The 14420-nt window shown below is 41.6% G+C and overlaps 1 protein-coding gene across 1 annotated transcript in view; it reads right to left on the bottom strand.

The window, feature by feature from the left end:
- TTC17 (tetratricopeptide repeat domain 17) overlaps positions 1–9331 on the bottom strand; it is a 101125-nt gene extending 91794 nt beyond the window's left edge. Inside the window, exon 1 of the mRNA XM_006212328.4 lies at positions 9137–9331. Within this exon, the coding sequence (XP_006212390.1) occupies positions 9137–9295 (159 nt within the window). The 5' untranslated portion in view covers positions 9296–9331. The remainder of the gene's footprint in view (positions 1–9136) is intronic.
- Between the last annotated feature and the right edge of the window lie 5089 nt (positions 9332–14420).

Below are 14420 nucleotides of genomic sequence, written 5' to 3'. Positions count from 1 at the left end.
CAGGAAGTATGTGTTGAATGAGTGAGCTAAGCGTGCCAAGTGCGTAATGGGCATACAAAAAGCACTCAGCAAATACTTGCTCTAATGAAAACGTTCCTGACGCCATTTGACCACTTTTGGCATGTACTACTCTCTTGAGTTCTACCAAAGATTAGTTACCCATCTCAACTCCCCACCAAGCAATTACACTGAAGGTGGAAAGGAGTGACCTTGGGGAAGGGGGGGTCTTGCCAGTCACCTGATTTTAGCTAAAATAACTAAGTGCCTCAGAAAGAAAGTGAAGACTGAAAATGTTAGTAAAAAAACACATAAACGAGTTATTTTCAAAAGTTAGACTCATAAAGTAATGACTACTGACTAAATAAACATGGGAAGCACAATATGATCAGTCCAGTGTGAATTCCTAATAGTATGTCTTGAAAGCAAAACATAAAAGTGACTTACCTAAATTTCAATTAATATAAATAATGCCACAACCTCAAATACAAGTGCTCTGAGCCTATCATAAAAGGTATGTTGGAGAGGTAACATATCCAAATAGCCAACAGGAAAGTAGATATCTGAGGCACCATTTTACAACTCTGGTTTAGAGATACCATGAAGTCTTAGGTTGTCTAGACCTTTTATTAGTAATGGGGAGAATGAATGAATTAGCTTGTCCCCTTTAAAGTAAATGTACCTCCCTCCTCCAGACTATTAAAATGATGGTGGCCTTTCAGTGTGCTGATATGATATGCAAGCACTATTACAGGAGTAAATATTGCCTGCACACACAGACATGCATACACTCTTTCTCTCACTTATTCAATAATTCCTGGGTGTACACTGTGTGTCAGCCACTGTTTGATGGCACTAGGGTTACTTCACTGAATAAAATAAAGTTGTTGCCTTCATAGAGCTTTTGTTCTTGTTAAAAAAAAACAGACAATACAGTATATATTACAATATAGTGTCAATAATAAATGCTATGAAGAAAAACAGAGTAAGAAGACAGAGTGATGGAAAGAGATGCTGATTTATTAGACAGCTTGGCCACAAAATGAGTGACATGAGAACAAGAAACCTGACAGAAGAGAAGGGATGAGCCATGATGCTGTCTGCAGAGAAGTACTTCAGGCAGAGGAAGAAGCAAGAGCAACTGTCTTGGTGAACCAAGGACAAATGAACTTGGTGCTTTGAAAACCACTCTGAAGGCCAGAATGGCTGAAACACAGCACACAAGAAGGAAAGTAGTATCTAGGGCAAAGAGGTGGCCAGGGACCAGGCTCCCATATCTTGCACAGCCTTACAGGCCATGGTGAAAACTAGGTTTTATTCTTTAAATGCGATGGGAAACCACTGAAGGTTTTCTTATACTATTTGCTTCCCTTCCCCTACAACCCCTAAAGGAGTGACATGACCAAAACTTTTGTTTTTTAAAAGATCACTTTGGCTGTTTCGAGGAGAACAGACTCTTATGGGGCAAACGCAGAAGCAAGACCAGTTAGGGGGCCACTGCACAGGTCCAGGAGAGAGCTGAAGACTGTCTGGACTAGGGCTGTAAAGCTAGAGGCAGGAAGCCATGGTAGGACTCAGGATACACTCTGGAAGTTAAGCTGACAGGCTGCTGATAGACTGGGTATGAGACGAGAGAGAACGAAGAGTTAAGGAAGATACATACAGAAGATGCAGGGCCTGCACACTCTGGTAACAGCTATGGTGGGAAATCAAGAGTTCAGTTGAGGACATGATGTATTCGTGGTGTCTATTAGACACATCAGCTAAGTGGAGGTGTTGAGTAGGCAGTTGCAGTTGGATGTATGCATTTGGAGTTCAGAGAGAGACTGCAAATAGGATTTGGGGAGTGCAGATTTATACGATATTTTATGCCATGAGACTGCATAAGATCATCTGGTGTCCACATGAACAGAGGGAAGAAAAGGGGCACACTAATATTTAAGACTCACAAAGGAAAAAGGAATTCAGCAGAAGAGAATGAGAGGTCGTAGCCAGGGACTTAGAAGGAAAATCAGGAGTGTATGTTCTGGAAGCCATGTAAGGAAACAGGTCAATAAGGCATGAAGACAAATGCCAGGTTGCTAAGAGGTTAAGTAAGATGACAGAGAGCCGAGCACCAAATCTGGCAATAAGGAAGGCTCTGCGTACTGTGACAAGAGCTGTAGGGATGAAGGACTGACTGGAATGGGTTTAAGAGAGACCAGTATGGAGAGGGAAGAGAGGTGTCCGACTATAAAGAGCCACACAGCAGAGGATCCCCCTCATTCTGCCGGCGTGGAGCACAGCTGAGATGCAGGTACGGTACTGCTCACACCCGGCTCCCTACATTTCCGAAGGCAAAGCTGTTCTAATTTTTGACCTGACCTGCTGGCAAGCCCTCTTACTCCTCGCCGTCAGAGTGCCTTCTGTTCACTTCCACCAGAGCTGCTTCCAAACTGCAACAACTGCCAAACCCCACAGCTGATCCTAATCCCTGCCCAGCAGTGCAGCTGCCAGGTCCCATCTGCCTTGCCTCAGCCCCTTCCGAGCCTCTTTTTTGATCTTCTTGTTTATCATTTCCTTGTCTCTTCTCCATACTTTTTATGTCTGATCAATGGCTGACCTTTTAGATACATATCAGAGACGAAGAGGATGACCTCCCTTGCATACACAACCTGATCACCGGAGAAAGGCAAGAGTAATCTCTGAAATGATGGCTCTTCTCACCTGTGTACAGCACCGTTTCTGAAGGCCTCAGGGCTGATTCACTGATGGGTTCCTCGGAGATTTACAGATCTGCAGAAAGTTCTGAGGCTTCCTTTAGGCTAGTCCCCAGATGACTACCAGGTTGGTGAGTACTTTAAGGCTTCATTTAGACAACAGTAAATTCCTAAATGGTAGGACCCACTTTTCACACTTCCTTATATCATCCATTCAACAGATACTATTGTAGCCTATGTGATTCAGCAGTGGGAGAGATGCTGCAGTCGCAGAGAAGATGGATACAGCTCCGTCCTTGGAACACACAGCAGTCTAGTAGGGTGTTTTCATAAGTAAACAGACACAACATGGTATGGCAAATGCTTTCATAAGGGAATAGAAGATGCTCTGAAAGCACAATGAAAGAACAGTTTATTCTAATTTGCATACCATAGAAACTTCCCTGAGAAAGTGATGTTTAACTTAAGAGTATGAGTTGACCTGACTGGGATGTTTTGGCAGAAGAACATGTAAAAAGGCCCAGAAGCAAAAGAGAACAGAGTATATTTGGGGACACTAACAGAAGTGAAATATGGCTAAGTGTGTATGTGTGTATATTCTCAGGTGAGGGTGGGACGCTCAAGATGAGCAGACAGGCTAAAGAGAAGGAAGGGCCAGACCACAAGACATGTTAACACATTCGGACCAAATCCTGCGATATGTACCAATCTGTTAAGGGTAGTTTTCCTTGGGGAGTAAGAATGAGTAGAGGTTAAGAGGACTTCACTTTATTACTTTAAATACTCCCATAATGTTAGACATTTACTTTTACAATGCTACGCATTACTTTTGTAATTCAAAATTTTAATTTAAAAAAAGGCGATTTTAAAAGATTAATTGCACTGTGGAATAAATGGATTGGAAGTAGGACAAGACAGAAGCAGGAAGTTAGAAAGCTATGGCAATTAATTAGGTGGCCAGAATTAGAGTAATGGTAGTGACTATGGGAAGAAGATAAAATTAGAAAGTAAAACTGAAAGATGTCAGTAAGGAAGAGGGAGAAATTAAAACAGATAACTAGATTTCTGATTTGGGCAAATGGATGAATGGTGAATGGTGGTGTCTTTCATTAAGTTTGTGAAAACAGGGCATGATGGGGTAAAATTTAGTTTAAAGATATGATCATATTAAGCTTGAAGTACCTAGAGGATATTCACGTGGAGTTAAAAGTTAACAAAGACGTCTTGAATCTATAACTCTGAAGAAAAAAAATATGAGTTGTATTAAGAAACGTAGATATTTCCAGCATATATATGGTAACTTAAGTCTTAGGAAAGGATGAAATTGCCCAGGTCTATGTTGAGAGTAAAAAGAGAAGGCTGCAGCAAGAGCTGGAGTGAGAGCAAGGTCTAAAACTTACTTTCTCAGAAGGATCTGTGACCCATCTACACCATAATCTTCTGAGGAGTTTGATAAAAATGTAGAAATATTGGTTCTACCACCAACCTACTGTATCAGGCACTGAGTGTTCTGGCAATCTGCATTTAAGTAGCCATTCCAGATAGTTTTTGTGCCAAGTAAACTTTTAGAACCACTCATTTATAAGATAAGTGGAGGAAGAAGACCCCCCCCAAAAAATTAAGAAGGAGCTGTACTCTGCCCACCCCTAAAGAAAAATGAGAATTTCATGCCAGAGTAGCCAATGGAGAGGAGAATACCCTTCAAAGCAAAGTGGGCTGACAAAAAGTCAATATATATTTGTTCAATAAATATTTGGGAAAAGTATTTAAAGTTATAATTTATATCTGTATATTTCCAAGTTTCTACTACCACTGTACAGTATACACAAAATAAATACCTGGGTAAATTATAAGAAGAAAAACAATAGTGGGAGATGGCAGGAAAAAAAAAAAGGACTGAACGAGAATCACTTTGAGTCAATATCTAGGACAAACTGCAAAGGTTTAGCAGGTGCCTGGTTAGTTAGTGAATAACCAGCATGATCCCTCAGGTCCAAGTACATCTTTGAAGTGTATAAACACAGAAATAGTGCTCTATGACAAAAAGATTGTTCTGTTTTGAAAAGCACTGAAATAAAGCTGTCAGCTTCATAGTACCATGGACGCTCTCTCCCAGATCAACCAAATCACTCAACATGAGACCAAAATGAAACTACTCCTTCACTTATAAGCTATTAAAGATCAATAAAGATTTAGTGAGTTTGTCCAACTAAATACGATAGCTCTTCCTTAAGTCATAGTTGTTGAAATAGTCACTTATTAAATAGATCTCTGCCAAGTCTGCGAGGCTTCGGAGCATTCGTTTTGTTAGAAACCTCATTTGTTCTGAGCAGTTAAGAGGATTTGTATTCTGAAGACATCTGCTTGAATCTGCTTGATAGGAGGCAAAATGATAAAGCAACCCCCAAAGTCATCCACACCTATTTGGGATCCTTTCCTACCCATCTGCCCGCAATTTGAAGTTATCACAATACATTTTGCGAGGTAAAGCAAACTGGGAAAGAGAAGACATTGACTTCATTTGGTTTTATTTTTCTTTCTAGTCCTTCCTTTGTAGGTGTTAGAAAAGTAAAAAAGCACCTCAAACTTAGTACAAAGTGCTCACTTGCATGCTACTACAGATGAAGACATTTTTACCTACTGTGACCACCAAATGCTACTCATTAGTGTGTCTTTGGTGATCTTCTCTCCTATGAGTTGTACCATATGTTCTTTAAGAATTTTCTCCAAATCCAAAATGCCATGGCTTTAAGATTGGAGGAGAGGGAAACAGCAAGAATAATATAATGTTATGAGAGAAAATAAATAATACAATGTTACGATAAAGTTGATACTCTAAATTTTTAAGTTGATACTTAATATTTAGACCTCCACTAATGAAGAGAGAGAATATCCAGAGGTAATGAATCCAGTGCTAGAAGTACAAATTCTCGATTCTGTAAGTCCACAACTAACAAACTGGTAACATTTCAAGAGCTCATCTGTTAGCTGGTAATGTAGAGCTTGAAGCTGACATTTTTCCAAGGAAATGATGTGCTAGATAGGCTCTTAGGCTAATTCACATAAGTTTATTTAACCTTCGATGCAAGTGAATTGTTAGACACTTTAGATTATAATAGAAAATAGATGTTGCCACATTGGTAATTGAGCAAAAAAGAACATCAAAATGAAACAAACGAAAATTTATTTTGAAGCCGATTCTTCACAATGAAGTCAACCAAAAGATCCACTAGACTGATTACACTGTAGATCCTCCTAGTAACTAGATTATAAATGCCCACACCTCAAGTCCATGGACTCCAAGTTAAGGACTCCTGCTTAAATAAAGTGAGAGGATCTTACCAGTTTCCAAGGACAGGGACACTAGGGGTTCAGAAGTATGCCAGAGCCCAAAGCTGGGAGAAAAGCACAGGGCTGAAGAGGAGAGGAGAGGCCTTTTTCTTAGATGTCCGCTGACCGCAGTGGGAAATGAACTTAGTGACTGGAGCATCCTCTTCATGTCCCAACTCCAGTATTCCCTGGACAATACTGCTGGGAGTTCAGTGGCAATCCAGTAAGCAAACCTAAAACCATGGAATATATGCTTCCTAGACGAAGCGGGGATTGTGGATAAGAACATTCCCTGAGTTGCCACGCCAAGTACTCAACACCTGCTACTGCCAGAAGCAGCCCCAGCTTTGACCGTGAGGAGGCTGCCTGGAGGAATGTCTGCTTCTCTGCTCTGACTGAAGGCCCATTTCAACCCCTTACAGATCTAGGGCTTCCAATATACATGCGTGTTCACAAGTCTGCAGTCTGTAACTTTTGAGTCCCTATCTTTATCATCTCCTCAGGCCTGAAATAGAAAAACCAAACAAATGCGCTCTTCTTCTGGGATGGGCTGCTTACTGTACTTAAAACTTTAATGATGGAAAATGTCCCTAATCAAGTCTGTATTTGGGGCAATTCAGATTTTTAATTCTTAAGTACTTCACGTTCACTCTGGAAAGCAATGACCTATTATACCTAATTTGGATAGGTTTAAATATCAAGCGAAAAATTTCAAAAGGTATTTTCTAAGACCTGCTATTTCAATCTGCCCATAACCCTTTCCTTAATATTAGACAGCTTTAAAACTGAAGTCAGACTTCTACTCTCACTCAGCTATTATAACCAAAAACAAGTAGCAAGAAATGTGGGGTGTCAGGAAACATACAGCATATATACTAAATGTTAATTGTTATGTTTCTGAAAGTATGAACAGGTCTGCAGGATACCCAAATCCACGTACTAAAGGGATCTTTCAATTCTTTAATAAGTATATCCAAATGTGATAATTAATCACAATCTAAACTGAGGTTTGGGTTCTGCCTGCATTCAAATTACTGCCAGGAAAGGCTGCATGGGTAGTGCTTGCATAGCTGTCAGAGAAGAATTCAGAAGCTGACCATCTCTCTTACTTTATTTATACTGATTTTCCCCTAACATTAAACCCAATTTCTCTTCCCTAGCCTCTGATTGTCACACAGTAATCACCAACTTTATTTCTTCTGGTATAAAATTTTGCAGTTGCCTAAACCTAACACTGAAAATGTTATGTAGCAAAGTATTGGAAATTTCAAACAAGAGGTTCACTAAAAAAGGCACGTACTAAAGAAATCTTGCTTCCCTAACTTTAAGCCTAACTAGTTACTATAGGGGTGACATGGAAGAGATCCAAAAGATTCTGTAGATTTTTTCCTTTCCCAAGCAAGTTTCCAGTAACCCCCGCCTTTCCCCCACCAAAACATATGTATCCACCAACGTGCAAAAAGAAGGTATGTGTTTAAAAAACAAAAACCAGATCAGACTCTACTTTCCCATTGTAATGTTCAGCATATAATACATTTCTACCAGCTTTCACTTTTCAGGTGGGCTACTTTCTCAGCTGAGTGGCAGGATATCAAAATGGGAAGAAGTCAACGTCAGGGAGTACAAATAGCTGTGGCCAAAAACAATACTGCAGAAGAGCCAAGAGGAGAAGGGCTCCTCCAAATGCAGCAGGAGTGACTTAATTCCATGTTTCCCTTCATCAGGACCTCAGGGAAAACCACCACCAGGAAACAGAAGAAGGGTGGAAGCAACCAGAACTCACAAAAGATTTCTGATCTTTTGTTAGAGATGAACTTGTAGTGTTGCCTAAGGTTTCTGAAACACATACACATTTTAAATCTCAGCTCGTATGGCCATGAATAGGAAAATTTTCTAATGTAAGTCAGATACAGAGAAAATGCTACTGAACAGAAAGTCAGTCTTTTCTCAGATACCTACTGAAAACCACTTACCAATACCAATGCTGATTTTTAAATTGTTTAACTCGTTCACTATATTTAAGATAAAATTTGCCATCACAAGGTGAATCTAAATGTGAACCTCACTTTACACAAAAGTAAACCTTACACTGTGTTCCTATCACGACTCATGATGGTGATACAAAACCCAAGGTCCAGTACTTTCGCAGGACAATGGTTAATACATTTCCCATTAGTGGGCTAAACTGCAAGGGGCACACACTTCACTTTATAAATGTTTGCTGGACTTTACAGGGTTGCTCTCAAGTGTTGTAAGTCATTCAATTTTCCAAGTTTCTGTAGCAAAACACACACAGTGTACTTTTTAGGCATCAGCAGCATTTACAAAATGCAGACCATCATAAAGTTATGTAAGAAAAGCAGCTTCTCCTCTGAGGGATTAATTTAACCTTACAAGAATCCGGGAAATCGCATATCCTCCTTGCGGGGCTAGGTCAAAGAAACAATGCAAAGAACACTGGGAAACGAGGGCAGTTTCCACTGAAGAGATGCAGGCAACGCCACCAGAGGCATCCTCAAGCATTCCTTTGGAAGGAGAGTGTGCCTGTTGTCTCTAGTGAGCCCCTGCTGACCTAGGTAACAGTACAAGCTGCAACCACCACAGCCTGACACGAATTCCAGCTTGTGGCAGAGGAGACTGGGGGAAGCAGCATTAGATGACACACTGCCTAGGGGTGCCGAAGCTGTCACCGCCCTGGGACTCGCGCACACCCGGGCGCTGCCACCTGCTTTCTACTTCCTCGGGGAGGGCTGGTGACGCGTAGGCCCGCGAGGCACCAGAGGAGGAATAATGAATCTGACTTCTAAACCTAGAGCGCAAAAAAATTCCCCAGGGCCCGACCCCCCACAGCTGGGCGACTCTCCCGAGCGGCGCGCGGCCCCAGAGGTGGAAGCCTGAAAACTTACGGGCAGCCGAGGCGAGGACCAGGACACAAGTGGGGAGGGGACGGCGCCCGGTCCGAACCCGAGGTCACCCGGACCGCGACACCGGGACTGTGGGAAGGTAGGCTGGGGGCGGGGCCGCACGTAGCCAAAGAGCCAGGGGCCGGGCCGGGGAATCCCCCCTGAGCTAGGGCGGGCGCAAGCGGAGACGGACACCCTGGCCGCTACCTGCTGTTGAATCTTCCCGTCCTCCGTGACGACCCAGTGCGTAGTGGCGAAGGCCCCTCGAGCTGCCACACTCAGCAAGGCGGAAAGGCTAAGGAACCAGCCTGGGCTGGAGCACGGCGGCAGCTCGCACCGGCCGCGGACCCCTACTGCCGCCGCCATCTTGCCCCCCCCAGCCGGGCCGCTCGCACCGGAAGCGGAAGCGGACCCCCGCCGCCCGCCATCTTGGGGAGGTCGGCGCTGTAGGAGGAGGAGCCGAGGGGGCGCTGACCCGCTGACGGCCCGCTTCCTCTGCTTTGGTTTGGGTGGCTGGGACGCGCGGCCTCTGGCGCTCTCCCAGTTTGGCTTCAGGCCAAAGACCGCTTTTTTATTATTGTTTTCCGGTGCGCGATACGATCTCGGAGCGTGGGAACCACAGGGAGAGAAATGTAGTGTTCAAGTTAGAGCCTAAGCAAAAATAAGAGGACCCAGACTATATGTATATATGTTTTAATCTTGTTGTTTTTTTTAAGATTTTTATTTCTGATTGTGTCAAATAGTTGGGAAATAAAAGGTGTGCTTTCGAAACATCTAAGGGCAGGGATAGGTTCTCTTTTACTAAAGTCTCAATAGTGGGAGCTTCAGGATTGTAAGGGTCGTTAGTCTAGAGCAGTGCTGACCAGTAGAATGTAATATAAGCCGTGAATCCCAATGTAACTTTTTTTAAAGTGAAATAACTAACAATCTGTTTAACCCACTATATACAATATATTATTAGTTCAGTATGAAATCTATAGAAATTACTGAGATATTTAATTTTGTACCAGGTCTTTGAAATCGGTGTATGTTTTACACTTACAGCTCATCTAAATTCGGACTAGTCAGATTTCAGGGGCTTAGTCGCCACATGAGGCTAGTGGGTACCTTACTGAGCATCACAGGTCTAGATCTGGAGACTCCCAGCATTGGCGTCACCTGGAAGCTTATTAGAAAAGTACACTCTTGTGCTGTACACCAGAAATTGACACAACGCTGTAAACTGACTATAACACAATAAAAAAATACATAAATAGAAAATTACACTCTTGGCTCTTCTCTCCCTCCGCATCAGATTCTACCTTCTAACAAGAGTCCCAGGCGACTGGTATGTACCTTAACGTTTGAGAAGAATTTTCTTCCAGCGAATCAACACGCTGGCCAAGAGACTAGCCTGGCCATAGCTTCTAGTTAGTTATGTTGTTTTACGTGTGTCAGGGCTGCCTTCTAGCTTTTTGTGTCATTTCGCATATAAGTTCATTATACTTTTCGGTGTTTTCTTTAGGAAAAGGAGATGAGAATTTTGCCTGACCACTTAACTACACAGGTGTATTGCAGGAAAACAAAGAATTGCCAAACGTTTAAACATCACTTCATGCTGTGGAAGCAATGATCACAGTACTGGCTTTTTATCCTTCCTGAGACCAGCTTTTCTTAGAGGACTGAAGTGATGAGCATTAATTTCATTAAAAATATATAGTTCATTTGCTTTTTGCCTGGTACTCTGCTAGGCCCTCGGTATGGAAATCTGACCACTGAGCAGTGTGCAGTCTGTTGGGATACTGGCAAGTTAACAATTTAAATATAGGATAGTGTGGGAGTATAATGGCTCATGTATAGATGAGATCGAACAGCCAGGTGAAAGGCTTGGAGCAAAGGTGCTTTTTCGGGCAGATAAGCACTAAGTGTGAAAAGGTGAAGTCAGTGGCAGATTGTAAAGGTCTCTATTTTTAGGCATAGAAGTAAACCTTATTTTTGTTTAAAGCTACTAAATTATAACAATCAGCATTGTCTAACATTTGTGGAGTGTTTAATACATACTAGACCCTGTACACACATAGCTCCTATTAATCTTCACTAACAGGCTTAGTCTAGTTAAGTAATTTGGCCAAGACCATGTGGCTAATAAGCAGCAGAACTCAGATTTGGATTTAGAGCTACTTGACTTTAGAGCCTGAGCATGGATGAAGGATGGTGAGGAGTTTGAAAGAAGCCCCAACATCACCTGTTTTGCCTGTCAGCAATTTCTTTGACATGCACAGGTTAACCTGTAAAGGGGTGGAATGGTAACTTCTACAGCTTTAATGTACCACCCACCTTTATTTTCCTTAAACTATAACCCTTGTCCTTTGAGATCCTGTATTAGATTTTTCTATCGTTTTGCAACGAATTACATTTAGTGGTTAAACATGCACTTATTACCTCACAGTTTCCATGGGTCAAGAGTCTGGCATGGTGCGTGTGTGCTCTCTCTTACATGGCTGATTACAAGGCTGCAATCTCACCTGAGGCTTAGGAGCCTCTTCCAAATGCCAGAATTCAGTTATTTTTCCTTATAGGACTAAAGTCCCAGTTTTCTTGCTGCCTGCTGACTGCTCTTATTCTCAATTCCAAGATCACCACCATTCCTTGCCATGTAGCTTTCTCAGCATAGCAGTTGTTCCTTCAAGGAAAGTGAGGATATGTCTCCATCACTTGTATCTCTGATGTGATGGCTCAGGGCTCCAACAGAGTGAAAGTAGATGTCAGGCTCAGAACTGGCAGTGTCACTTCTGCATTCTGTTGATCAAAGAAAGTTAACAAGACTAGCCCAGATTAAAGGGGAAATGGAAACAAACTCATCTTGATAAGTGAAGCAGCGTTTGATTGGGTATAGAAAGAATTATTGGCAGTCATACATGTAGTTAATTCCTTTAATGATTTTGAATTAGTGGTCATTGAAAGGGTGGTTAGGGAGGGAGGCTGGTTATGGAAGGAAGGGCTGTGCAGGTCTCTGTATCTCCTCAACAGCTATATGCAAAGTGAAGAGGATTTTCAAAGGGGAGACAGGATACCTGAATAAAGTAATTTCATTTAGATAGTTTGCCAAATAGATCAGGCCTACTGAAGCAGGAGGACTATTTTGGATGAGACCAAGTGTCAAATCAACCCAGGATTCTAACTCACAGTGATACCCGGGCTGCTCTGAGGATAACATGATGATCAGCCGCAAAAGAATTTTCCTGATACAGACTTACCTGCCATTAATTTATTCAAATCCTTGCAGCTGTTAATACATTTGGGGAGGACAGTTTCTATGGAGTAATTGTTTTGTGACTCTTCAGCCTGTAAGTAGTTAAAGGTCATACCTACCCCCACCCCCAGCTTTTACATACAGCCAGCATTCAGTATTCTGATTTTATGATTAATTTCAAGTTCATTCTATTCAAAACTTTAGTGAGTTTGTGCTTTTTGATCTTAAGCATCACTGTATAGCATACCAAGTTTTTGTTTTTCCTCATAGAAATACTATTTCTTCATCATTTATTTGCTCTTGTTAGTTCCTATTCTGCTTATGTTTCTTGAAGAATACAAACTGAAACTGTGTGTAGTCTGTCTAGGCTTTGCCTCAGATCTTGTCTATAATATCAGCTCTTTATGATGACCAGAATTTTACTTGATTTTCTTATTTGTGGCTATATCAGTTTCAGGGAATAAACGTACAACTTCTAGGAATAAATCTACAATTTCTTACGGTTTTGATAAATTAGTTTTCATTTGTCTAAGTTTTAGTTTCTATCACACTTGCTACAATTAAATTCCACTTACTGTTTTCTACCCATCAGAACTGATTTGAGTTCCTCCTGTGGTTTCCAGAATGGGGAGAAGGGAGAGTGAGCTGAGGGAGCACACGGGTGGATGGATGGTCCTGTACCCAACTCAGGAAGAAAGACTTCCCACAGAGAGTGAAAGCTGGTATGAGCCGAAGAAAGGAATCAGCTAGATGAGTGGGAAACGGGTAGTCAGGGAACAGCAGTCTTCTCAACAGAGGAAACATGGCCCAGTATCAGAGCATGGTGCTTTTGAGTTATTGGAAGTAGCTCACTATCACCCTAGGTGAGAAATTTAGTTCTAGGATCGAGATTAGGAACCTAAGAGCTTCAAGAGCTCATTCTTTAGCACAGCCTGGCATTCCTAAAGCCAAGTGTTCTGCACATCTTGTTGCCTCCATTTCAAATGACTTTCCTTGAGATCTTTTACTAGGCTGGTTCCAAATCATCATCCAGGACTCAGCTCAAATTAATTTTTTTAGAGACCTTTTCTAACCATTCTTTCCATGCTAGTTCTTACATACTAACACATTAGAATGCTTGTGTCCTTGTAACACTGCTTTCAGAAATCAGCTTATTTATTAGGCTCTGCGTAATAGAATGTAAACTCCATGAGTTTGCCTATCTCGTTCACCACTATATCCTCAGCATACAACACTGCCTTCGACTTTTTATTGAAAGCTTACTATGTTCCAAGCATTGTTTTAAATGCTTCCAATGATCAGTAAGCAAAATGCAAAATTCCTTACCTTTGTGGCATTTTAGCCACATTACATTTTACCAGGGCCAGGGGGAGACCCAGTAAAAATACAGGAAAATTATATAGCATGATTAGACTAGTATGTTGAAGTTGTCAAGTGCTCCAGAGAACACAGAGTAGGGTAAGTGGGATCGGCAGTCTTGGCAGGGTAGAAAGGGGCATTGCAGTATTAAATAGGATTACTTGAGAAGGTGATCTTTGAGCAATTGAGAATGGAGTTAAAACAAGCAGATACACGTTAGAGTGGCTAGAAGGAACAGCTAGTGGACATTCTAAGGCAGGAGTGTTTTTGCCTAGCCTGCTTGAAGCCAACTGACTGCAGCAGAGTGATGGAGAGGAAGAAAAACAGCTGAGGTCAGAAATTAAAAGCCATGGCAATGTTTTTGATTTTTATTCTAAAATGAGGAGTCATTGAACAGCTTCAAGTAGAAGAGTGGATGTTTCTTTCCTGCTGTGTTTAGAATAGGCTTTAGAGAGTCAAGTGTAATAGCTGGGAGATCTATTAGGAGGCTATTATGAAACTCCAGGCGAGAAATGATGGACATAGAAATTTGACAGCCTTCAGCATATAGATGGTATTAGAGCCATAGGACTGGATGTGCTCACCAAGACAATTTAGGTAACATGTTCTGATCCATTTAAACTTCGGCTTTAGAACACTCCTAACCTTGTAATCCTTGGTGCTACTTCAGGAAGACTTTAATAAAGGCTGGTAGTCAAATTAACATGTTCTAACTTGCTTTACATATTAACTTGAGGAAGGAAATTATCTCATAATGATTTGGCAGGAATCTGATGTTTTGCTTTGATAGAAAGAACCAAATCTCTTTTTCAGAAGTGTATTAGCTTCTAAAAAGATTAAAGTTAAAGATAACTTGTAGTACTGAACTCCTTGAAGGCACAGCAGTATGTTGTCCACCTT

The sequence above is a fragment of the Vicugna pacos genome, chromosome 10 (genome assembly GCF_048564905.1).
Source record: "Vicugna pacos chromosome 10, VicPac4, whole genome shotgun sequence".
Lineage (NCBI taxonomy): Eukaryota > Metazoa > Chordata > Mammalia > Artiodactyla > Camelidae > Vicugna > Vicugna pacos.
The sequence above is the reverse complement of the archived record's forward strand: the minus strand, read 5'-3'. Positions and strand labels throughout refer to the sequence as shown.